Consider the following 27738-nt stretch of genomic DNA (forward strand, 5'->3'; position numbering starts at 1 on the left):
GGACTTTTAAAAAAGTTCTTTTTGATGCATGTTTGTCTATTTGTAAAGTACCTTAGAGAAACACATAGAATATTTGTAACAATGGCTGCCGTGGGGAGGGGGACTGGGGGACAATATATGGGAAAGAGTATTACCTTTCATTTTATACCCATTTGGATTGTTTGAATTTTAACCATATTAAAACACAATTAAAAGTAAAATAATTCTTAAATTATACATATATCTTGCTTTGGAAAATTCAGTACTTAAAATTTTAATTTTCTTTTACATCCAGTTAAGTAGAATTTCTGAACCCATCATAAGCAGCATTCTGTATTTACACAGTGAGAATTCTGTTCATAGTGCAATCCAATAATACACCTTATTATTAGAAACTCACTATATTAGAAATAGTAATGAAAATATAGAGATATATTCAAGAACATAAGACATGAGTTAAATACAATTTTATTAAATATAATTTAAATACCTATGGTATTAACACAAGTTGATAAACATTAATACAATTCTTTTTTTTAACATCTTGATTGGAGTATAATTGCTTTACAATGTTGTGTTAGTTTCTGCTTTATAACAAAGTGAATCAGCTATACATATACATATATCCCCATATCTCCTCCCTCTTGCATCTCCCTCCCACCCTCCCTATCCCACCCCTCTAGGTGGTCACAAAGCACCTAGCTGATCTCCCTGTGCTATGCGGCTGCTTCCCACTAGCTATCGGTTTTACATTTGATAGTGTATATATGTCCATGCCACTCTCTCACTTCGTCCCAGCTTACCCTTCCCCCTCCCCATGTCCTCAAGTCCATTCTTTAGTAGGTCTGCGTCTTTATTCCCGTCCTGCCCCTAGGTTCTTCATGACCACTTTTTTTTTAGATTCCATATATATGTGTTAGCATACGGTATTTGTTTTTCTCTTTCTGACTTACTTCACTCAATACAATTCTCCTTTATTTAAGACTCAATAATTTGTTGGCCAAATAGCTTCAGTAGAACTTTCATACATGCTTGAATGTCTATTAACAGTCCAATGCCTCAAACTAGGGGAAAATTCTGGTATGTGATTGTGTATACCCTGGAATTTTGTTTTCCTCTAACAAACAGAGGTCCTCCAAAGCTTGGAGGAAGTCTCCTGGTGGGGATGGCAGAGACAAAGCAGTACGATTAGCTAATATTCCTCCCTTAAAGTTAGGGGGTTGTGGCTTTCCATGCCACTCTAGAGAAGAAGAGACACACGGAAAGAGATTGGGAGCAACAAGGCAGGAACAAAGGGGAAGGAGAAAGTCATGGTAATTTCTCTCTCTCCTCTCCTAGCATTGGGATCCATGGTCTATTTGTCTCAGTCCAAACGGGGAAGCCTCACCTTTTCCAAGCACAGAAAGGGTGTTACATGCTAGCATGTAAGCGCCAGACTTGCTGGAGACTTGCATGGGGACTTTCTCATCTTATCCTGCCTTCTCTCCCTCCAGTGCAAATGGCTGCCATACTTTTGTATTGGAGAGAATATTATGATCTTCCTTTTTAAAAATCACAGTATACTTTAAGTAAATAGAAAAAATACAGAGAATATTTCATCCATGTGCCCACCAACTACATCTTGCCACATTTATCAGATCTTTTTAAAAGAAAATCAAGACATTATAGATAAAACTAAAGCTCCCTTTTTATCACTCTCAGATCCCATTTTCCTCTCCTCCACCAATCAGGATGCTAAATTTGACATTATCATTTCCATGCATGATTTTCTGTTTTGCTTCATACATACGGATTCATGAACAATATATAATGTGTATGCTTTGAAATTTCATGCCAATGAGATCATGATGTATCAGTCCTCAGTTGGCTTTTCTCTCCAATATTATGTTTTTGACACTTATTAATTTGATGATTTATTCATTTTAACTGTTATATGGCATTCCATTATAGATAAATGCACAATATATCTATCTCTTATTTTGTTGATGGACAGTTAGGTTGCTTCTGATATTTCCCTGTTACAAGATTGCAGTGAATATTCTTGCACATTTCTCCTAGACATGTGTGACAGTTTCTTTATGATATATATCTAGGAATAATTTGCTGGGTCATGGATTTACATACTTTCCACTTTACTAAATGTTGCCATTTTCTGTCTATATCAGTAAATATTTTCATTTGGAGTGAATAAGAGTTCCCATTGTTCTACAACTTACTAACCCTTGGTTTTGTTAAGATTTCAATTAAAAAAAATTAATGGGTATGAAATTATGTTTTGCTGTTTTACTTCATATTTCCCTGATTATAATTTATATTGAAAAGCTTTAATATAATGACAGGCCATTGTATAAATTGCTCGCTCATATTTTTGCCCATTTTTTCTATTAAACTCATTCTTATATTCTGAATATTAATCCTTTGGTTATACGCATTATGAACATCTTCCTTTCTTGCAGCTTATTGCTTCCTATTTTCATCACATCCTTGTACTGATACATGTTTTTAATTTTATCAACATTAAATGTATGTTTATTTAAGAACCCATCTCTGCCTTAATATCATAAATCTATTATCTTGTATTTTCTTAAAAAGCCGTTTTAAAGTTTCATTTTAAATTTAGGCCTTAAACCTCCCAGAAATGATGTTTTTTACATGATATTCAGTTGCGATTTTTTTGGTTTTATTTATTTATTTATTTTTTGGCTGCATTGGGTCTTCGTTGCTGTATGTGGGCTTTCTCTAGTTGCTGCGAGCGGGGACTACTCTTCGTTGCGGTGTGCGGGCTTCTCATTGCGGTGGCTTCTCTTGTTGCAGAGCACAGGCTCTAGGCGTGCAGGCTTTAGTAGTTGTGGCCCACAGGCTTCAGCAGTTGTGTCTCGTGGGCTTTAAAGTGCAGGCTCAGTGGTTGTGGCACATGGGCTTAGTTGCTCCGCGGCATGTGGGATCTTCCCGGACCAGGGCTCGAACCCATGTCCCCTGCATGGACAGGCGGATTCTTAACCACTGCACCACCAGGGAAGCCCCTCAGTTGGGATTTATTAATTTATTTTTCCATTGTGGAAGCCCAGTTGCACTACTGTACTCATTTGGATGGGTCGTCTTTTCCCCAGTGAGGTAGTATATGACCTCTGTCAAGTATCAAGTTTTCTTTCAAGGGTGGAATTGCTCTAATGCACTTTGGTTTATATCCATTCACCAACACCACACCATGGTTTACATAGAATCTGTTGAGTTTGGTAGGATGTCTCCCCATACTGTCCCACTTCAAAACTGTCTTGGCTATTTTTTTTTTTTTTTTTTGCGGTATGCGGGCCTCTCACTGTTGTGGCCTCTCCCGTTGCGGAGCACAGGCTCCGGACGCGCAGGCTCAGTGGCCATGGCTCACGGGCCCAGCCGCTCCGCGGCATGTGGGATCTTCCTGGACCGGGGCACGAACCTGTGTCCCCTGCATCGGCAGGTGGACTCTCAACCACTGCGCCACCAGGGAAGCCCTGTCTTGGCTATTTTTGACTCTTCTCCATTTACATTAATTTTGAAACTGAGGTTGAGTACATTACAGATGTTCTGTTCTATGTTAGGTTGTTTATTTTTTGTCACTAATGGATATTGAATTTTAGCAAATAATCTTTCTTCATGCATTAACATCATCATATAGTTGTTGTTATGATCAATTTCAGTAAGTAATTTTCTATCATTAAATCATCCTTGTATGCCTGGGATAAGCCAATTTGGTTATGATATGTACTCTTATTATGTTGGCTGGATTAAGGTTGCTAATATTTACATCTATATTTTTGAGTGAGATAGGCCTATAATTTTCTTTCTTATTTTGTCTTTGTCTTGCTTTGGTATCAGGGTTATATTACTCTATTATTATTTGGGGAGTAAACCATCTAGGCCTAGAAGAGAAATGAATTAAATATAAAACAAAGATATGGTAGGGAAGATGTACCTTTGATTTCTGTTTCATTGCTTTCTGCTCTTTATTGTTTCTTTCTTTCATTGACTCTTTTTCTAATTTCTTGAGTTGAAAGCTTAGCTCATTCATTTGGACACCTTATTCTTTTCTAATATATTTATTTAAAACTATAAATTCCCCTTCAATAGTATATTAGCTACATTTTATATGTTTTGACATATAATTTTACTTCCATTCAGTTGTAAATATCGAAACATTTCTTTGATTTCTTTAAACCATGAGCTCTTCATAAATATTTTTATATTTTAAAACATGAGGTTTCTTTGAGTCATATTTTTATAAATAGTTTCTAACAACTGCATTACAGCCAGAGCATATGGTCTATGTGATATAGGTTCTTTGGTATCCCTTGAACCTTGCTTTATGGCCTAGTATATCATCAATTTTTGCAAAGGTTCCAGTTGTGCTTGAAAACAATATTCATCCTCTAATTATTGGGTATGGATTCTAGTATGTGTTTATTAGATTAAGCTTATTAATTAGACTGTTTTATCATCTATATTGTTTTTAAAAAAATTTTAAAAACAATTAATTAATTTGGCTGTGCCGGGTCTTAGCTGCTGTGTGTGGGATCTTCATTGTGGCATGGGGGGTTTTTTCATAGCGGCATGCGGGCTCTTAGTTGTGGCATGCATGTGGGATCTAGTTCCCTGACCAGGGATCGAACCCGGGCCCCCTGCATTGGGATCATGGAGTCTTAACCACTGGACCACCAGGGAAGTCCTTATCTATAGTCTTACTAAAAAATTTTCCTGTCTGCTGTCTTAATCACTGAGCTGTGTTTAAAAACTCAATTATTTTAGATTTATCACTTTTTCTTGTAACTGTCAAATGTCATTTTATATATTTTTAGGCCATTAACATGGCTTCATTTTTTAAAAATTTAGTTAATCAATTAATTATTTTTTTGGCTGTGTTGGGTCTTTGTTGCGGCGAGTGGGGGCTACTCTTCATTGTGGTGTGAAGGCTTCTTATTGCGGTGGCCTCTCATTGCAGAGCACGGGCTCCAGGCGTGTGGGCTCAGTAGTTGTGGCTCGTGGGCTCTACAGCACAGGCTCAATAGTTGTGGCACACGGGCTTAGTTGCTCTGCGGCATGTGGGATCTTCCTGGACCAGGGCTCGAACCCGTGTCCCCTGCATTGTCAGGTGGATTCTTAACCACTGCGCCCCCAGGCAAGTCCACACACGGCTTCATTTTAAAGTTCTTCATTTCCAAACACTACATTAACTAAGGAAGCTGTCCTCTAGTGTTCTATTCTGGAGCAGATCTAATTTCCAAGACTTGCAGAACATGTTCTTCATCTGACAAATAAACAGGGTGTCATTGTATTGCATATGCTGTATTTTTTTTTTTTTTTTTTTTTTTTTTTTGTGGTACGCGGGCCTCTCACTGCTGTGGCCTCTCCCGTTGCGGAGCACAGGCTCCGGACGCACAGGCTCAGCAGCCATGGCTCACGGGCCCAGCCGCTCCGCAGCATGTGGGATCCTCCCGGACCGGGGCACGAACCCGTGTCCCCTGCATCAGCAGGCGGGCTCTCAACCACTGTGCCACCAGGGAAGCCCTGTATCTATGATTTTTATAACTCTCTAAGAATCGCAGCCATTCTCCATCTGGTCAGACAAACTGAGAATGAGCACCGTGTGATGACTGTCCAGTGCTGAAGAGGACGATTCAGAGACCTCCTTGCTTCAGTGCTTTAAGTAATAGGACATAGATGATTTCTCTTTTATAGTTTAGGTGATGTTTCTAGAAAAAAAGATGATCATGTGACTTTCTATTTCCTATTACTCTAACATATGATAACTGTGAAGAACATGGGGGTATGCTTTCCTTCTAATAGGTAGATTCTTTATAGCAATCAATTCCCACCACCCATACACACGGAAAAGGAGATGCCTACTAATCAGGTTCCATCTCGGCTCCAAGTTCAATTTCTTGACTACTATTGTTGCTTACAAGGAAGATTTAAGTAGTTGTCATCTGAAAGCCAGTCACAAAACAGTGCACCACACGCCTCAGTGTGGCAGTCTTTAGGTACTACACTCACCTTCATCAATCTATTTAAAAATACTTGGCTGAAATGGATTTTGTTTTTAAGTTAAAAGATAAAGTTTTGAGTATAATCTTCTGCTAGGAAAACAATATGTTTGGTATTAGGTTATGGAATTTCTGAAGTTGATGAAGAAAGACAAAGCATGAATCTGTTTGATACTTACCACCTATCAAGACTACTTTGACTTCCCCATCAATAGATATACATAATATACTAGAATTCACCAAATAAACTTTGGTTAAATTCGAAGAAAATTTTTGCAATTACGAAAGTCTTTGTGTGGTGTGACAAGGTTAGGCACAAGAGTTTCCCTCCTTTTCATTGTTTTTGGATTTATTTGGTTGGGTGTTGTTTCTTAGAGCCCTATAGCAACCTGGAATGTGGCATTGTTTTTGAGGATCAGTGTTGCTGGCTTTTAAAAAGGTACCTTCTAAATTTTCCATTATTGTTCTTCTAGAATCATTATAGAAGACCTAAAAATAATAACCACACATTCAGTGAAGTACATACTGGGAGAACTAGTTGTTATAGCTGGGGCCAAAGGAAAGGCACAGTCACCAGTCAAGCTTGAAGAATGTTCTCACCTAGAGTGGAGTGGAGTAAAATTATTTAGGGTAGAAAAATTTGTAGCACCAAAGTGGGTGCATCTTGACACAAAGGAGGTATTTACAATTCAACACTAGGAGAATTAATTAGAGCAGGAGAGGTTTCCACGGAAATGTTTTAAAAAGGGAACGTAATCTATAAAGATATTTGATGTCACACTGTGAGAAGCTCATTAAATACAATATGGTAGGGCTTCCCTGGTGGCGCAGTGGTTGAGAGTCCGCCTGCTGATGCAGGGGACATGGGTTCGTGCCCCGGTCCGGGAGGATCCCACATGCCGTGGAGCGGCTAGGCCCGTGAGCCATGGCCGCTGAGCCTACGCGTCTGGAGCCTGTGCTCTGCAACGGGAGAGGTCACAGCAGTGAGAGGCCCGTGTAATGCAAAAAAAAAAAAAAAAAAAAAAAAAAAAATACAATATGGTAACCAAATAACAGTTTGGAAGCAGCATGAGCAAAAGGCTCTGTGAATGAAGGGTGGAGAACTGGAAAACCAAATGTGAATCTAGTTATTTTTTTTTAAGTGACAAACTATTTAGTAGTGAACTGTACTTATTTTTAGAATGCAGAACTCAAATTTCGTATCCTAAAAAAAGTCCGTCCCGAAGCTTTGTCTGGCATAAACAACTGGGAAAATGTGTATTTGTATTAATGAAATAAATATTAGTATAAAGAGAGAATTCAGGAAAAACAGTTCATGAATCTAGTTATTTTTATACTTAGTTAATTTATACTTAGAACTTCCCAGAGGGCAGGTGACGATTGAAAAATGTTATCTATTAATCTCTATTTTCTATTAAGAGATATAGATAAATATTTGAAATGTTTTGTATCACCAAGAAGAATATAACATTAGCTGCATGTCCATGCTACATTTTTTCTTAAGTAAAACCACTTCACGTTTCTAGAATTTTTATGCGATAGCTTTAATAACAATGGTTGGTTGTATTTTCTCAGGGCCAGCAGAGTAGAGGCCAGGACCAACTTTGTGGCATTATTAAAATCTACTACGTAAGAATCTTTTACCTACAAAAAGAAAACACAGGTGCCCTCACTTTGCATGGCTCTGATATACACGAATTTCAGTAACCATGGTTTAGTTAAATGATATCAGCCCTCCAAGTACAGCCCAAATTTGCTACTAGTGCTAGGTCTTAACTCTACAAATCACTATGCAAATTACAGCTGTGCATCAAGTTCTGTGACAAATTGTGCCACTTCTTGTAAAGTCTGTAGGTGTGTGATTGGTCACTGTACATGTGTTACTCAGTTCACAGACAGACAGCAAAGTGTGTAGCTGTGTTGCTCCCTTGTCTTCTGGTGATAAACCCGTGTGGCATTTTACAAAAATGGATATAGTAAGAGAGAATAGGCCAACAAAGCTTAAAGTGCAGCAATAATGCAGATAACGCAGAGGGGAAATGTGAATCAAACGTAAATGGAGTTATAGAAGAAATAGCTGACCCCAGGGATGTGGACACAGCCATCATTCAACTCTAGCTATGCAACCAGAGGACCTTAGTGAAGACAAACTTACTGACATAAATGAGGAAAACGGTCATACTAGAAAGGAGGACGATGTTCCAGAAGAAATGAAGCTGTCAACATTTCACATTAAAGGAACTCTTGTAGGTATTTTTCAACATTGAAAGCACAAAGGAAAAAAATACTGGAAGCTGACCCCAACTATGAAAGGAGTATGACAGTTTGCCAAGGCATAAAAAAGATGCCCACTTCATGTTGTAAGTTATATAATGAGAACGTAAGCACTATCCAAACTACCCATGATAAAGCTTGTCACAAAGAAACAAGACATTTAATTATCAATATTTCTAATGTTTTAAATTATCGTGTAATAAATATTTCACTATATTTTGGTGATTCCCTTACACATTTATAACAGAGTAAGAGAGTTTCTAATCTTTTGACAAAAATACGTAAAGGTCATGGAACAAACATAATTTTCCCCACTGATTATCAAGATGGATTGTTATGGCTTCAGGTTGCATGGTCACTTTTATGGAGACAGTCCTGCACTTGTGTGCAGGAAAAGTGAAGACTGCCTGTATAAACAGTGCCTGTATAAACAATGCCCAGAACATTCTCAAATATTGAATAGTGGAGTGCAATCGATGCAATGGCTTTCAATTCAATTAAAGTGAACAAACATTAATATAGACCCTGCTATGTAAAAGACATTATAAATTGAATAAAAAGGGAGAAAGAGCTCGGTTGGAGAGTGCAGAGGATTAAAGAGAAGATTGGGGAGGGTGAGAAGGATGGGAGAATATAGGAGTTAAAGGCACTAAAGGGCTGGCAGAAAACAAATCAAAATATTGCAATTACTGGGATGGTAGTGAACAAAGAGAATTAAAAAAAATGCAGATCGTTTTTATATGATGAGCTATTTTTTTTATTATGCCATTAAGAACAAAGACTTATTTGCTTACTCAGGTGAACTCACTAGATGTTTGATCTGGCCTTAATTACCCTCTCAATTATTTATTCCCTGGCTTTTGGCACATTTTATACATACAACTTAAGTTCTCTTCTTTAAAAAGCTTATTTTATTTTTAGTAATACATTTCTTAACCAAAACTCTGAGTTTCACACCTACATTTGAGGGTTTATATTATGTTTTTACCTTTAATTTTCAGCAAGACATAATGAGACTGAAAAAGGTGATGATGTAAAAGGAGTGGTTTTGGGGAAGCGCTTGGATTCTGGGAGAAAGAGCCTTCCCATTCTGGAAAGCTTTCCCAGTTGCAGGACGTCTCCCACAATCGCTACTCCAAGTCTTCCTTAGAACTCTGTCCTATACACACAACCCCCCACAGTCCACAAATATTACTGTTTACCCTGCTCAGAATCATCAGCTGGTTCTTAGAAAATAACTCCCTTTCCTGAAAGTCTCCTCTTCCTGTTTTTGGTTATTTGAACCATCTACATAGTACACCTGCATCACATGCCAGGTTTTGGCACCAGGATTAGCCATCCTTACTGCCGAGTGTGGATGCCTGGGAACATGTAAATGGAGGTAGTTTTCCAGTGTAATCAGGCTGGGCCTGGAAGGGTGAGGTTTCACATCACGTAGCAGCAGAGGAATACCATGGTTCATCTGGGAATTAAGGAAGTTTTCCTTTGCTTTTTCTTCTTTCTTTTCTTTCTTTTTTTGTGCTGCTACCTTTCTGTAACAGGACCAAATTAGATCCACCTGTATAGTATGCTTCTTCAAAGTCTGGAAGAACTTTCCATTTCAGAGCATTCTTGTCCCAGTTTTCCCATGGATCATCTTCTCACAAACCCTTGCTTTGTCTTTGGTCTGCCACTGAGTTAAATAGAATTCATCCATTGATTTTAAAATACCTGTAGGAATATATGACTCAAGCATAAATGAGTTTAGTTTGAGAATGAAACTATTCAGTTTTGGCTGGGTTAAATTTGTTTAAAACATCATTTTGGGTTCTGTTTAATACAGAAAATATGGAAAATTCAAAAAAACATAGAGAAGAAAAAAAAATCACCCATAATTCTTTTAGCGTTTAGTATATTTCTCATGTATATGTATCTCAGATATAGATTTTACAACATGGAAATTATAATGTCCATGCTAGGTTTTTTGTTTTTTTCAGGTTGTAATAAATTTAAAAAATTAAAAACATTTTTATTTTTATGTATTAGTTGTTACTGGAGTATAGTTTACAATGTGTTTCTGCTGTACAGCAAGGTGAATCAGTTATACATATACATATATCTACTCGTTTTTTAGATTCTATTCCCATATAGGTCATTAACAGAGTATTGAGTAGAGTTCCCTGTGCTATACAGTAGGTTCTTATTAGTTATCTATTTTATACATAGTAGTGTATATATGTCAATCCCAATCTCCCAATCCATCCCACCCCTCTGCCCCCTTTGGTATCCATACATTTGTTCTTGACGTCTGTGTGCCTATTTCTGCTTTGCAAATAAGTTTATCTATATCATTTTTCTAGATTCCACATATATGCATTAATATACGATATTTGTTTTTCTCTTTCTGACTTACTTCACTCTGTATGACAGTCTCTAAGTCCATCCACATCTCTACAGATGATCCAATTTCATTCCTCTTTATGGCTGAGTAATAGTTCATTGTATGTATGTACCACATCTTCTTTATCCATTCCTCTGTTGATAGACATTTAGGTTGCTTCCATGTCCTGGCTGTTGTAAATAGTGCTGCAGTGAACACTTGGGTACATGTATCTTTTTGAATTATGTTTTTTTCTGGGTATATGCCCAGGAGTTGGATTGCTGGATCATATGGTAGTTCTATTTTTAGTTTTTTAAGGAACCTCAATACTGTTCTCCATAGTGGCTGTACCAATTTACTTTCCCACTAACTGTAGGAGGATTCCCTTTTCTCCACACCCTCTCCAGCATTTATTGTTTGTAGAGTTTTTGATGATGGCTATTCTGACCGGTGTGAGGTGATACCTCATTGTAGTTTTGACTTGCACTTCTCTGTTAATTAGTGATGTTGAGCATCTTTTCACATGCTTCTTGGCCATCTGTATGTCTTCTTTGGAGAAATGTCTATTTAGATCTTCTGCCCAGTTTTTGATTGGGTTGTTTGTTTTTTTTTGACACTGAGCTACATGAGCTGTTTATGTATTTTGGAGATTCAACCCTTGTTGGTCACTTCGTTTGCAAATATTTTCTCCCATTATGTGGGTTGTCTTTTTTCATTTTGTTTATGGTTTCCTTTGCTGTGTGTCCATGCTGTTTATTTTTATTTTTATTTTATTGACATAGCAGCATGTCACAGGCAGTTTCCCATATCTTTAAATGCTCCTTTAATATATTTTATAAAGTCAGGGCTATCAATCATTTCTTCTATGCCTTCCTCCTTTCTTTGCTTTTATGCTTGGAAATGTCTTCCTCACTTGGAAATCAAATGAATATTTCCCAGAGTTACTTTCTAAATATTCTATGATTAATGACTGGTCAAATTTGTCCCAGCAATGTAGAATTATTAGAGGCAAAAATTAAGCACTATACATAACTCTGGGCCAGCTAGCACCAGCCATGGCTTGACATACTTAACCCTGGAGATTGACAATTTTAAACTCTCAAAAGTGAACAAAGCCCAAATTACCTCATTCAGTTGGTGATGATTCTGAGAAACGAGGCAAATGCCATTCCATCAGCGTTGGCAACAAAGAATTAAGTGGCCTTTCCACAATTAAAAATATAAAACAATGAAAAATAAAGAGATGTTAAAAATGGGCTGCTGTTGAAAATTGCTTGCCTACCCCAACTATCAATATGACTCCCCCCTGGACTCCCCTGGTGGCGCAGTGGTTAAGAATCCGCCGGTCAATGCAGGGGACACGGGTTCGAGCCCTGGTCCAGGAAGATCCCACGTGCTGCAGAGCAGTTAAGCCTGTGTGCCACAACTACTGAGCCCACGTGCCACAACTACTGAAGCCTGTGCACCTAGAGCCCGTGCTCTGCAACAGAGAAGCCACTGCAATGTGAAGCCCGCGCACCGCAACGAAGAGTAGACCCCGCTCGCCGCAACTAGAGAAAGTCCGTGCGTGGCAACAAAGACCCAATGCAGCCAAAAATAAATAAATTTTAAAAAATTTCAAGCTTTTAAGAAAAAAAAAGTGACCCCCTGAACTTGTGCCAGAACTGCAGTGGTGAACTATTGCAATCTTCTACCCCTTTCCTGTCTTTTATGGGATTAAGTAATAGAGTCAAGAAAAGTATTTGAAAACAATTCTGTTATGGTTGGCAAAATCACTGGAATTTATTCTTGGATGTCTGTTGCCCAAATTAAGCCTGTGAATCAGGTATTTGGTCATTTGGCTGCTTACTGAGTCTCTTTAACCTCTCATCAGAGAGTATTTGATTCTTTTGGTCCTTGAGAATCAAGGTGCATGAGAGCAGTTTTTTTTTGTTGTTGTTGTTATGGTCCATTGTCTCTCTCCGCAATGTCCACAGTGCCTGGCCTGTTGCGTGGTAGGCACTTAGTAATTACTTGTTGGTTAAATTAATCATTTAACCTGCTTAATGTAGTCGTGTTGGGTTCTTCCCTTCAGACTAGTGATATTGCCAACATTTCAACCGATACTCCCACAACTTCAGTGACACCATTGCTCTCTCGGGCATCTTTGACCCATCCTGCACTTTTGTCCCTATATCAAGCCAGTCATCAATTCCTAAAGACTTCCTGTATTGGTGCTGCCTTCTGTGTTTGTGTCTTATCTCCCCAGTAGAACTGTAGTAAATGAATTGAGAAGAGAGTTAATGTCTTGTAATTGCAGTACTTGTACCATTACAGAACTTAGCAAGCTGCCTTCACATAAAAAAGTATTGCTCAGTAAGCCTTTGGTTGAATGAATGAAGGAAGGAAGGAAGGATTTTTTTCATTTGAACTATATACACCCTTTCCTTACTTTCCATTCCTACATCTACTCTTCCTGTCCACGTGTAGATTCTTGCCCTAAACACTTCTAGTTTGTTGCCCTCACTCTGGGCTCCTCCTTTCTATCATCCATATATCACTGCCTTTCATTTTTAAACTGACAGTGATGCGTGCTTTTCACTACATATCAGTATTTTCTCATTTTTCTTTATTGGACCAAACGGTTGGCTTCCGAGGCTAACTATAATTTTTCAGTCAGTCTCATATTGCGTTAGAATCTACTCGCACAGACTATAGCCTTTGGTCTCACTAATCTACACCATGTTCTCAACATTAGGGTTTTGTCTTTTTTAGAACACTATTATATCTCCCTGATCAAATTCCCACTCATCAGTCAAGGCGTAATGAGACTCACTTCCCCACAGATTTTTCCCAAACTTTGTCTTCTTCCAAAGTCTCATGGATTTCTCCAATTCTTGAATTCCTTCAGCTACTATAGTCAGTATAATTTAATCCCCAAAGACACACTGTTTTTTTTTTTTTTTTTTTTTTGTGCGATACGCGGGCCTCTCACTCTGTGGCCTCTCCCGTTGCGGAGCACAGGCTCCGGACACGCAGGCTCAGTGACCGTGGCTCACAGGCCCAGCTGCTCCGCGGCATGTGGGGTCTTCCCGGACCAGGGCACAAACCCATGTCCCCTGCATCGGCAGGCGGACTCTCAACCGCTGTGCCACAAGGGAAGCCCACTTTCTTCATTTTTTAAATTGAAATGTAATTCATTTAAAAGTATACATTTCAGGGCTTCCCTGGTGGCACAGTGGTTGAGAATCCACCTGCCAATGCAGGGGACATGGGTTCGAGCCCTGGTCCGGGAAGATCCCACATGCCGCAGAGCAACTAAACCCGAGTGCCACAAGTACTGAAGCCCACGTGCCTAGAGACTGTGCTCTGCAACAAGAGAAGCCACTGCAATGAGAAGCCTGCGCACCGCAATGAAGAGAAGCCCCCGCTCTCCGCAATTAGAGAAAGCCCATGCGCAGCAATGAAGACCCAACACAACCAAAAATAAATAAATAAAATAAATAGATTTCTATTAAAAAAAAGTATACAGTTCAGTGGTTTTTTAGTATATTCATAATGTTGAGCAGTGGTCATCACTATCTAACTCTAGAACTTTTCCATCACCTCACAAAGAAACATGGTGCCTGTTAGAGCCACTCCCAATTCCTCTCTCCCCCCACCCTCTGGCAGCCACTAATCTACCTCCTGTTTCTATAAATTTGCCTATTCTGGACATTTCATATAAATGGAAAGATACATTATGTGGTCTTTCGTGTCTGGCATATTTCACTTAACATGTTTTTCAAGGTTCATCCCTGTTGAAGCTTGTATTGTACTTCATTATGGCTGAATAATATCCCATTGTATGCATATACTGCATTTTGTTTATCCATCAGTTGATGGACATCTGAGTTGCTTCTACTTTTTGGCTATTATGAAATATGCTGCTATAAACATTCATGTACACATTTCTGTGTGGATATATGTTTTCATCTCTCTTGCTTATATACACAGGAGTGGAATTTTGGGGTTGCATGGGCAAGTTTATGTTTAACTTGTTGAGGAACTGCTAATCTGTTTTTAACCCTATTTTTAACTTGGTAGTTTCCTTTGCTTTGTGATTTAATTTTTAAGTCCGTGACTTTTAAGGTTTGTGAGTGTTCCTTAAGTCTCTATCTGCTGTCTATTTTCTTTGTTCCCTGCCCTCTCTTTGCCCTCATATTTAAGTCTCTTACTCTTCTGCAAATAATATCTGTTCACTTTTGCAGAAAGATAACCTCCAAGTTCTGTATATTAACCTCTGTTTCCTTCTCCTTATTTATCTATTCTAGTTTTCTTTCTTTGATGAATTAATTTAGTGTCTATATCATCCATCTTGGCCCATGACAAATTTAAGAAAACTTTATTACCAAAAGGTACTGTTTCTTAAAGCGCCTTTTGGTTTCATGGTCAAGGGGCATCTCCAGTACACGTTTTGATAGTAAGTCTACGAAGTTGTTCCCCCCTACGTCCTCCTCCCCCAAACCCCCCACCGTACTATAAATGTAACATTAACGATGGTCTGCTAACTTGCTATAAAGAAGCATTGAACAAGAGAAGGATTTTGCAGTCCAGGTGCACCTCCATTGGTTCCCTTTATTTTGCTTACAAGATAGAAAAATTTGTAAAATGAATACTAGGAAAAAAAAGAGGTGGCAAGTATTGAAATCAAAAGTGACGGCTCTATATTTTTCAACGTAATTAAGTGATTTTCAGTTTAAAAGATAGAAGCCCACAATCGGGTTGTGTATTTTGCGTTTTAAAAATGTCTACCAGCCAGTAGTTATATGTTGAGTTAATGAATACAACTATCACATGTTGAGATAATGAATTCATTTGAGCAATTTTCAAAATAACAAAATAATCAAGTCCATCTCACCAGTCAGTTAAGCCAGGTAGTTTGCTCTGTGTCACTGTTTTCTGAGCTTTGTGTGTCCAAGACACTCATGGACTCATCCTCTAAACTGGAGTGGGGAGCATCCCAGGGCCTGGCATGGGAGAGTCAAGCTGGTCGAAGAAGAGAGGGACATACAGAGCCAGAGCCACAGGCTGATGCTTCTGGTTTCCATGGTGCAGTGAGTGAGTCAGGGTCAGTTGATAAGGATTATACACAGCAGAGAGGAGAGAGCAGGGATGAAATTTCCTTTGATGCTCTAGGCAGAAAATAGCACCTGGTTCCAAAGAGCATGAAACCCAGGAGTATGGAGACCTGGTTATTCTTCTTACAATACATTTTTTGTTTGTTTGTTTTTGCGGTATGCGGGCCTCTCACTGTTGTGGCCTCTCCCGTTGCGGAGCACAGGCTCCGGATGCGCAGGCTCAGCGGCCATGGCTCACTCTGTGGCACGTGGTATCCTCCCGGACCGGGGCACGAACTCGTGTCCCCTGCATCGGCAGGTGGACTCTCAACCACTGCGCCACCAGGGAAGCCCTTATAATACATTTTAAATGTTGAGATAAATGTAGATTTGCGTGTAATTATAAGAATTAATACGGAGAAATCCCTTGTACCCTTGACCCACTTTCCCCCAATGGTAATATTTTACAAAGTATAGTATAATATAACGATCAGGGTACTGGAATTGATGCAGTCAAGATACAGAACCTCTCCATCGCTACAAAGACCCCTCATGATGCCCTTTTATAGCCACATCCACATTCCTTGACCCCCAGCAACCACTAATCTGTTCTCCATTTCTATACAATTGACCCTTGAACAATGTGCGGGTTGGGTTGCTGACCGTCCCAAAGCAGTTGGAAATCCACGTATAACTTTACAGTTGGCCCTCCGTAGCTACTGTTTCACATCCCGGGATTCAACCAACTGAGGATCATGTAGTACTGTAGTACGTATTTATTGAGAAAAATCTGTGTATAAGTAGACCCCTGCAGTTCAAACCCATGTTGTTTAAGAGTCAACTGTAATTTTATCACCTCAAGAATATTATATAAATGAAATGATACACTATCTATTTGGGATTGGTTTTTCATTGTATAATTCTCTGGAGATTCATTCACATTGTTTTGTGTTTCCATAGTTCGTTCTTTTTTTTTGATTTGCTGAGTAGTTTTCCATGGTATGCACGTACTAGTTTGTTTAACCATTTGCCCATTGAAGGATATCTGGCTTGTTTCCAGTTTTTGGTTGTTATAGATAAAGCTGCTATAAAAGTTCGTGTACAGATTTTTGAGCGAACATAAGTTTTAATTTCTCTGGGATAAATGCTGAGAGTGCAGTTATTGGGTTATATGATAGTGGCATGTCTTCTTTTAAAAGAAACCGTTAACTGTTTTCAGCAGTAGCTCCATTGTTTTACATTCCCACCAGCAGTGTGTGAGCAATCCAGTTTTTCCCCATCCTCCCCAGCATTGGCTGGTGAGACAGTCTCTCCCCCTTCCCCCCCCGCCGTGTGTGTGTGTGTGTGTGTGTGTGTGTGTGTGTGTGATTTTAGCCATTCTGACAGGTGTCTAGTGATAGCTCATTGTGGTTTGAATTTGAATTGCCCAAATGGCATCTTTTTTTTTTTTTTTTTTTTTTTTTTGTGGTACGCAGGCCTCTCACTGTTGTGGTCTCTCCCGTTGGGAGCACAGGCTCCGGACACGCAGGTCCAGCGGCCATGGCTCACGGGCCTAGCCGCTCCGTGGCATGTGGGATCTTTGCAGACCGGGGCACGAACCCGTGTCCCCTGCATCGGCAGGCGGACTCTCAACCACTGCGCCACCAGGGAAGCCCCCAAATGGCATCTTTTTGTGTGCTTTTTTTTTTTTTTTTGCCATCTGTATACTCTTTGGTGAAATGTCTCTTTGTCTTTTGCCCATTTTCTAATTGGATTGCTTGCCTTTTTATTGTTAAGTTTTGAGTTTATATATCCAAATATGAATCCTTTCTCAGATATATGGCAAAGTTTGTAGCCTGTATTTTTCTTCTTCTTAACAGGGCCTTTCACAGAGCAAAGTTTAAAATTTTTATTATGTTTGATAATGTCCAGTTTATCAACTTTTCCTTTTATGGAGCATGCTTTTTGTGTCAAGTCTAAGGACTTTTTTGCCTAGCTTTAGATACTGAAGATTTCTTCCTATTCTAAACATTCTATAATTTTACATTTTATATTTAAGTCCATGATCCATTTTGAGTTAATTTTTGTATAAGCAATGAGACTTGGGTTGAAATTCATTTATTTGCCTATGGAAGTCCACTTGCTCCAGCACCATCTGTTGAAAAGTATGTCTTTCCTTCATTGAATTGCTTTTGCACCTTTGTTGAAAATCACTTGGGCATGTTTGTGTAGGTCTCTTTCTGGGTCTTCTGTTCCATTCGTCTCCATCCCTTCACCAGTACCACATACTTTTGATGACCAGCGATATAATACGTCTTGAAGTTGGGTAGAATGATTCTTTTACAAAATAGTTTTAGCTCTTCTAGTTCCTTTGCCTTTCCATATAAATTTTATTTTATTTTATTTATTTTTTTTTGTGGTACGCGGGCCTCTCACTGTCGTGGCCTCTCCCATTGGGGAGCACAGGCTCTGGATGTGCAGGCCCAGCGGCCATGGCTCACGGGCCCAGCCGCTCCGCGGCATGTGGGATTCTCCCGGACCGGGGCACGAACCCGCGTCCCCTGCATAGGCAGGCGGACTCTCAACCACTGCGCCACCAGGAAAGCCCTCCATATAAATTTTAGAATAATTTAACCTATGTCTACAAAAAGTCTTGCTGGAATTTTTATAGGAATTATGTTAAACATATATCAGTTTGGGGAGAATTGACATTTTTCTGTATTGAGTCTTCCAATCCATGAATATGGTAGGTTTCTCTGTATATTTAGATTTTGCTTGATTTTTTTGATCAGTGTTTCGTAGTTTTCAGCATATAAGTCCTATACTTGTTTTGTTAGATTTACTCCTAAGTATTTCATTTTACAAGTAATTATAAATGGTATTATATTTTTAATTTCAGCATCCACATGTTCATTGCTAGTATATAGAAATACAGTTGATTTTTGTATGTTTATTTTCTGTCCTGTGATCTTGCTGAACTCACTTACTAGTTCTATTTCCCTGTAGAGTCCTTGGGATTTTCTGTGTAGACAATCATGTCATTGACAAATAGGAAAATTTTATTTATTCCTTTCTGATCCGTATGTCTTTTATTTCCTCTTCTTCTATGGACTAGAACTTTCAGCACTATGTTAATTAAGAGTGGTGAGAGTGGACATCCTTACCTTGGTCTGATCTTAGGAGGAAGCATTTGGTCATTTACCATTAGGTGTAATGTTTGCTGTAGGATTTTCATAGATGTTCTTTATAAAATTGAAGTTCCCCTCTATTCCTGTTTTTCTGGGAGTTTTCATCATGAATGTCGAAGTTTGTCAAGGTCTTTTTCTGTATCAATTGATAAGATTATGTAGACTTGTCTGTTCTTCAGTTTGTTAATATGGTAGATTACATTGGTTGAATTTCAAATATTAAAACGGGCTTGGATCCTTGCAATAAACCCCACTTGGTCATGGTGTAGAATTATTTTTTAGATTACTAAATTCTATTTGCTAATATTTCGTTAAGGATCTCTGAATCTATTTTCTAGTTTTGTTTCCTATTGTTTTTGTCTGATTTTTGTATTAGGGTAATACTAGCTCTATAAATAAACTGAAAATATTCTCTCCTCTTCTCATGTCTCAGATTGTGTAGAATTGGTCTCAATTCTTCTTTAAACATTTGGTAGAATTCTTCAGTAAAACCATCTGGGTCTGGAGATTTCTTTCTTTCCTCTTTTTGAATTTTAAAATTATGAATTCAGTGTCCTTAATGGTAACAGGCATATTCAAAATATTTCATAATGGATGAGTTGTAATAGTTTGTGTTTTTCAATTTACTGGTATATTTTGCCTACACCGTCAAATTTATATGTGTAGGGTCATACATAGTATTCTCTTATTGTCCTTTTGATATCTGCAGGGTTTGTAGTGACATCTCTTTCACTCCTCACATTGGTAATTTGTATCTTCTTTTTTCTTTGTCTCTCTTGCTAGAACTTTGTTAATTTCATTGATCTTTTCAAGAACCAGCTCCTTGTTTCACTGATTTTCTCTAATGATTTTCTGTTTTCAATTTCATTGATTTTTGCTCTTATCCATATTACTTCCTTCTGCTTGCTTTGGCTTTATTTTCTATTCTTTTTCTACGTTCTTGAGGTGAGAGCTTTGATTACTGTTTTGAGAATTTCCCTCTCTTCTAATGTATGCATTTAGTGCTATAAATTTCCCTCTTAGCATTGTTTTAGCTGTGTCCCACAAATTTTGATATGTTGTATTTTCGTTTTCATTCCATTCAATGTATTTTTAAAATTTCCCTTGAGATTTTATCTTTGACCCATGGATAATTCAGAAGCATCTTAATTTCCAAGCGTTTGGAGGTTTTCCTGTTATCTTTCTGCCATCAATTTCTAGTTTGATTTCATTGTGGTCAGAAAACACAGTCTGCCTGATTTCATTTCCTTTAAATTTGTTGAGGTTTGTATTTTGGTCCATGTTATGGTATATCTTGGTATATGTTCCGTAGGCACTTGAAAAGAATGTGTATTCTGCTGTTGTTGGGTTGGGTGATCCATAAATGTGACTTAGATCCTGTTGGTTGATAGTGTTGTTGCGTTCTTTCATATCCTTGTTGACTTCTTTCTAATGATTCTCTTTGGTTATTTTAGAATATGAACTTGCTGATACCACTACTGAGTTGATTTTATTAACTGCTGATTATATGCTAAGCACTCTGTTAAGTCCTTTACAAGAATTATATAATTTAATCCTCCCAGTAAACCAGTGTGTCACATATTATTAATACTGAGGTTCAGAGAGGTTAAACCACTTGCCCGCCAAGGTCATACAGCTGGGAAATGGCAGAGCTGGCATTCCAACCCAGGGCTGTCTGACTACTAAATGTGTGCCTGTAACCTCTGTGCAATCTGCTGTTCTATCAGGATTTAGGACTCGATGGGTTTTCTTCCAGTTCACATTTGAGTAAGGATGCAAACATTATAGTGGTGGCTGTGGGGAAGGTCCCACAAAGGTATGGTTGGCAGCCTCCCCAGTGATTTCCACTTCTTGGCATTCATGCTCTTGGGTAATGCCCTCCCCTTGAATACAGTCTGGACCTATTGACTCACTTCTAATGGACAGAATATGGCAAAAGTGATGGGGGGATGTCACTTCTGAAATTAGGTTACAAAGAGACTGTGGTTTCCGTCTTGGGCCTGTTCACGCTCTCTCCCTCTCTCCCTCTCATCTGCTCTGAGGGCAGCCAGGTGCTGGGTTGTGAGCTGTCCTATGGCGATGCCCACGTGGCAAGGAACTGATGTGTCTGGCTCACAGCCCTGGGGGACCTGAGGCTGCCAGCAGCCACATGAATGAGCTCAGAAACAGATCCCCCATACAAGCCTTGAGATGGCCAAAGTTCCAGCTGACACCTTGACTGTGCCTTGTGAGAGACCCTTAGCCAGAGGCACCCAGCTAAGCTGTGCCTAGATTGCTGACCCACAGAAACTATGAAGTAATAGATGTTTGTTGTTTTAAGCTGTTGAATTTGGGGGAAAACACCAAGAAAGAGAGAAAGCAAAGGAAAGAAGCCAAAATTTTGGCTTCTGACACCATCCCCTTCTTTGGGGGTTGAAATTCCAAGGAAATCAAGAGATGGTAGAAATCACTGCCAGATTGGAGTAAAACATGTAAGAAAAGGGAACCTGGGTCCTTGTTCACCACGTATCTTTCTGAGAGGTCTCATGTGCCAACGAGGGGCAAATGAAGGAGGAGACAATCAGCAGTGTGGTAGGTGTCAGCCAAGAGAGGGCTTGACATAGCCTCTTAGGGTCTCCTGGGAGAAAGAGCCCAGAGATTCCCTGGTGCCCCCAGAGGCGCCATGGAAATTAGAGGAGTTGAGAGCCTGGGAGCCTGTCTTGGGATTTCGGTGGTGGAGAGGAGGTGACCTCTGGAAGGGACACTGCCTGGAGCCCCTCTTGGACCAGACACCCCCTGCCTTCTGTGGGAGACTGAGGATTTAACAAGGGACTTAGTATATAAGATATGATGCTTCAATGCTGGGCAGGCTTAAGGTTACTTAAATCTTTGAAGTCCCCATTCCCTCTGGCCCCAACACCACCATTTTATGGGAACAGGGGCTTCAAGCCAAGGTGAGAACGTTTCTTACAAGCCTGTGATGTTATCATCAGTCATTGCTATCATGTGGCAGCCCCATTGCTTCCACAAGGACACTGGGACCAGTGACCCGTAGGCCTCCTTTTTTTCCACTTCTGTTGTTGCCCTGACTCAGATGGGAAATGTCCCTGATTAAATGGAGGGGTAAGTGACAGCCATAAACAGCGAGAGTAAGAGAGGTATGGAAAGGGTAGCAGAGGCCCAGAAATAGACTCATCTGTGTGCTTGAAGTTGGCTTGGTGCAGGAGGGAGGAGAAGCCTTTCCTCACTCATCTTTGGTGAAATGGAGCCTATTCTTTTTTTTTTTTTTTTTTTTTTTTTTTTTTTTTTTTTTTTCCGTATGTGGGCCTCTCACTGTTGTGGCCTCTCCCGTTGCGGAGCACAGGCTCCGGACGCGCAGGCTCAACGGCCATGGCTCACGGGCCCAACCGCTCCGTGGCATGTGGGATCTTCCCAGACCGGGGCACGAACCCGTGTCCCCTGCATCGGCAGGCGGACTCTCAACCACTGCGCCACCAGGGAAGCCCGAGCCTATTCTTTAAAATTTTTTTTTAATTTTTAAAGAAATTAAAAAAATTTTTTGGCTGCATTGGGTCTTCATTGCTGTGCACGGGCTTTCTCTAGTTGCAGTGAGCGGGGGCTACTCTTCACTGTGGTGCATGGGCTTCTCATTGCGGTGGCTTCTCTTGTTGCGGAGCACGGGCTCTAGGCACGTGGGCTTAGCTGCTCCGTGGCATGTGGGATCTTCCTGAACAAGCACTCGAACCCATGTCCCCTGCCTTGGCAGGTGGATTCTTAACCACTGCACCACTAGGGAAGTCCCTGAAGCCTAATCTTAATTGATGCTTCTTGCTCTTCCTCCAAAATGAACTACCCTCAACTGATAGTCACCATACATGCCTGTTCCTTTTTCTGTGGATACAGTGTCCTCCTCTTCCTTGGAAATTTAGCTTGGGTTCTATGGCTGCCGTGTATGGCTGTACAGACTGTGCACTGCAAAAGTCCAGGTGGTACCATGTCCTTAGGAGATGAATTGTAAGCCATCTCCCAGAAATCTTTCCGTATCATAACCACTGGATTCTCACATTCCCATTCATTCACAAATAACTGAAGCACTATAAAGTGCCATGTGTTGTTCTAGGTCCTGGGGATTTGGCAATGAACAAGATAAATAGAGTCTCTGCCTTTGGCATTGGTATAGGAAAAGACAGACAATTACCACATGAACAAATAAAGTAAGTTTAGGTGTTATAAAGAAGTTGCACATGTGGGGGTGAGGTAAAATGTTTGGGAGATACATTCTTATGTTCTACAGTAATACACTGGACCATAGTCTATAAACAATGGATGTTCTGTTCTTAACCATTTTGCCTCTTTTCCTTTTGAAACTCAAGACAGCAGACAATATGTTGTATGTATACAATGGATATTTAATGCAAGGTGGTAGAGTTAACAATTTGTTAGCTTTTGCATTTATCCTACCAGGATGAAATGGAATTTTAAGAGAATATGAATTGCTCAATACACTGAGTGGGAATAGTTTGAAAATTTTATTATTACATTATAAAATTAAGAATACTTTTGTGGGTTTGGTTGTGGTAGAGCGGCAGATTTTACAAATTAATACAGTGTTGACTTTTTAAAAAATAAATTTATTTATTTATTTTTGGCTGCATTGGGTCTTTGTTGCTGCCCGCAGGCTTTCTCTAGTTGTGGAGAGTGGGGGCTACTCTTTGTTGCGGTGTGCGGACTTCTCATTGCGGTGGCTTCTCTTGTTGTGGAGCACGGGCTCTAGGTGCACGGACTTCAGTAGTTGTGGCTTGCAGCCTCAGTAATTGTGGTTCACAGCCTCTGGAGCGCAGGCTCAGTAGCTGTGGCGCACGGGCTTAGTTGCTCCGTGGCATGTGGGATCTTCCCAGATCAGGGCTTGAACCCGTGTCCCCTGCATCGGCAGGCGGACTCTCAACCACTGCACCACCAGGGAAGCCCCCCAGTATTGACATTTGTGGGGCATATTTTCTAAGACTAGGAGAGCCTTCAAAATCATAAACCTTACTAGGTCACATAATTTTCCCATAAAACATAGTGAAATATAACTGAAATATTTAAATATCTTTTGTATCCTTAATGGTTTTCTATGAGTAATTTGTAGGGTTTTTTTTTCTGGCTAAGAACCTTCCTTCCCTTAGACTTCTTCACTATTATTACCAGTACTAGTCGTTGGCTTTTTTTTTTTTTTTTTTTGTGGTACGCGGGCCTCTCACTGTTGTGGCCTCTCCTGTTGCGGAGCACAGGCTCCAGACGCGCAAGCTCAGCGGCCATGGCTCACGGGCCCAGCTGCTCCCCGGCATGTGGGATCTTCCTGGACCGGGGCACGAACCCATGTCCCCTGCATCGGCAGATGGACTCTCAACCACTGCGCCACCAGGGAGGCCCCCGTTGGCTTTTTTTAGGAGTCTTAAAAAAAAATACTAAGAAGTAAAGGTTACAAAAAAACCTGAAAGTCATTGCATTCTTGACAGTAGAAAAATATCAGAACATATTAAGATGTTCATCCATGAGGTCGGCCCACTCCTAGGATAAGAACCCACTCAATACACTAGGCTTAGAGGGCTTATGACTTAAATGAAGCCTTCAGAAAATGAGAAATCACCATGAGTCATCAACCATTAGAGTCACTGAAAAGTACTGTAACAGAGAATGTTAAATGCACAGATGCTAAAGGTCTTTGGTATCTAAATCACAGATCCATAGCAGGAGGGCAAAATGCAGTCACTTGCTCATCTCTTTATTGCTATAGCATACATGAGATCATTTTGACGGAGAAGACAAGAGAATATCACATGAGAAACTGTTCTGAAACACCATAAATTGGATTTTTAGCCTTTTGCTATATATCAGCTACTATGGTTGGTTCCTAACTTGTCACGAATTCATAAATGCTCTGAATCTCAGGTTCTTTCTCTTTAATGAGGGTTGGTAATTCCCACCTCCAAGGGCAGAGCTGGATAAACTGAGCCAGGGTTTTGAGAGGCCTTCATAAACATAGAAGAAACCCACAAAATCACGGTGTTACTATCATTCCATCAGATACCGCTGGCTTCACATTCCCAGTTTTGTTCCTTGAGCAGAATAAAAACACTGGCTAGCGAGAATGGACACTCTGTAAAGGGTTTAACTTACTTCTTTTACAAACCACTGACAAAAGGCAGGACCAATCCATTCTCTTGCATGAATACCGCAGTCTATCCAGACAGCTCTTTTGTAAGCTCGTGATCTTCTGCCCAGCTGAAAACAAGAGTATTCATAGTAACCAATGCAGGCTTTTATTTTTGGATTTACTGACCAGCATAATTTAATATGGTTTCAGCATAATACTTCACTAGAGTTGGGTTCATTAAGTAACCCATAAAAAAGACAGAGATTTCCTATCGATTTCAGAAGTCCAGGCTTGTTTATGCAGAAAGAATAAATTTATTGTCTTAATTACAAATCAAAGAAGTAGAAAATACACAGGGAAAATGCAACTGCTTAAAATAGGCTTGCTTCTCCATTTTCATATAATATGTGACTTAAGTAAGAAGCTAATTTTTTCCCTCCCTCTCCCTCATCCTTGCCCTCTTTCTCTCCACTGCCCTCCCCATGCAGGGAATCAGAAGTATTCCCAAGCAATATCTATTAAAGAAATAGCTATGCCTTATATGTAGAGAAAGTCCAATTTTATTACAATACAAAAGGGAAACACAAAATGATTTGTAGACTCAAGTGACAGACTTTTCTTTATTATCCTATTATATCAATTTCATTTATAACACGGTTTCTAACCCAGTTATCAGTTGATGGCTCTTGACATGATAGGGGATCTAGTTTTCATTCATTCATTCATTCATTCACTCAACTAATGCTTTAGGAAATCCTTTTTAATGTCAGACACAGTGCTTGGCCTTGGAGATTCAGAGATGAGAAGACAAGGAATTTATATGGTAACAGGGGAGGGCAGACACACGAGCAACTAATCATTATGATGTGAATATATCTAAGTTACTTTGGCAACTCGGGGGCTGTGTCTCATTTCCCTGTGGAGCAAAAGAGGAGCCCCTGAAGAGTTGAGCAAGGCTTGAAGCTTGCCCGGCAGACAAGTGAAAGAAGGCATCTCAAGCTTGGAAGAGAATCTGAGCACACCATGTTTGAGCAGCTGCTTCTGGGGTATGAGGACACAGAGGCAGAAGACACATGAAGTTCCTGGATACTAAGTAACAGATAAGGCTTCATCCTGTATCCCATGGGAGGTGTGTGTGTGTAGATGGATGAGAGGGTAGAGGATAGGAACTCACAGGGAAGTTCAGTCCTGAGGCTGCTGTGACTGCAATAGTCCAGGGAGAACAGATCCAGAAACAAGCTAGGGCAATAGCAGTGAGGACAAGAAAAGAGGTTTTGACAAATCCAAAAGTTAGAAGAAAGAATTGTCAGTTCTTCATGTTAGATTTCAATAAGTGGTGAGAGTAAAGGAGAGGAATTTAGGATGGTTCACGTTTCCTGACCGGAGCATGGCAGTGCCGTCCTGAGTCTGAGGTGCTTTGGTGAGTATAGAGATGAGGATGGCAAGGCAGCAATGAGCTATGGATGTCCAGTAAGTACCAGGGAGCAGACTCCACTGAACAGAAAGGTCTGGAATGACTGTTGAAACCATGGGGTGGATGTGCCCATCCAGGCAGGGTGGGGAGAGGGAGAGCACAGCTGAGGAGAGAATCCTGGGGCCACCAGCACGTAAGGAAAGAACAAGGGGAGAGGAGCCATTGGAGGAGACCTGAGGGGATGGTCTGAGAGGAGAGGAGAACCAAGTAGGGGTCATCGCAGATGTTTTAGAGGTGTTGTGAGGGCAAAGGCCAGGGAGTCAAGGTCTGAATGGTTGCTGAGGAAGTAGAGACAGTGATGCTGGGAAATCTTTTTAGATCTTTGGCAGAGAAGAGATGGGTCAGTGGCTGAAAGAGAACACAGGCTCAAGGGCTGGGAATGACGTATACCTTCTTACACATTTCTGTAGTTTTCTTTTTTTTTTTTTTTTTTTTTCAGTACCTGGGCCTCTCACTGTTGTGGCCCCTCCCGTTGTGGAGCACAGGCTCCGCACACACTGGCTTAGCGGCCATGGCTCACGGGCCCAGCCGCTCCGCGGCATGTGGGATCCTCCCAGACCAGGGCACCAACCCGCGTTCCCTGCACCGGCAGGCGGACTCTCAACCACTGCGCCACCAGGGAAGCCCAAGAAACAGTATTCTTCGGAATACTCAATGGCAAAAATTAAATATGGCTCAAAAACCTAAGGGAAATTTTTTTTCTTAAATGACCAGATGAGGTTAAATATGAGACATGATGAAATGCCATTTCATTTCTTTTCCCCATAAGTCAAAGCTGAAAATGATGAATGTTTAGTAAATATTTAGTTACTAATTTCTTATTTTTACCTTTAAAACAAAAAGAGTTCTTCCCTCATATGATTTTCCAATAGAGAACATGTGAATGAGGCCTGAATGAGTTTTATTCAAATGATGCATCCAATTTTGAATCTAAAAGCAAGTAAATAAAAACCACGTCAGACTCTCACAATTATGGAGCTTTTAGTAAACAAAAGAGAACAAAAAGACAACAATGGGTTAGGAACTCAAAAAAGCATATGTGGAGTATAAGATTGAATGAAAAACCAATTTTGTAGTTTTAATTTTCTTCAGGATACTTAAAATTACATTTTATTTTCTGCTTTTATAAATAGTTGCTTTATGTCTTTATATTGTTCCCCTTTTAAAGCATACCTTCTACTACTATTTGTCATTAACATCTTAATGGCAGAATTTTACAGAAAATTAATGTGTTCTGGGTTCTTTTTGAAAAATCAAAATTTATTTCCATTT

At 39.9% G+C, this 27738-nt stretch overlaps 1 protein-coding gene across 1 annotated transcript in view; it reads right to left on the minus strand.

The window, feature by feature from the left end:
• The window catches only part of CPA6 (carboxypeptidase A6), a gene marked incomplete at both ends in the record, with an annotated part of 265762 nt that overhangs the window by 43005 nt on the left and 195019 nt on the right, over positions 1–27738 (minus strand). The window contains 2 exons of the mRNA XM_079722632.1: positions 25016–25120; positions 27295–27396. Coding sequence (XP_079578758.1) covers positions 25016–25120; positions 27295–27396 — 207 coding nt within the window. The remainder of the gene's footprint in view (positions 1–25015; positions 25121–27294; positions 27397–27738) is intronic.

The sequence above is a fragment of the Hyperoodon ampullatus genome, assembly GCF_949752795.1.
Source record: "Hyperoodon ampullatus genome assembly, chromosome: 17".
Taxonomy (NCBI): Eukaryota; Metazoa; Chordata; class Mammalia; order Artiodactyla; family Ziphiidae; genus Hyperoodon; species Hyperoodon ampullatus.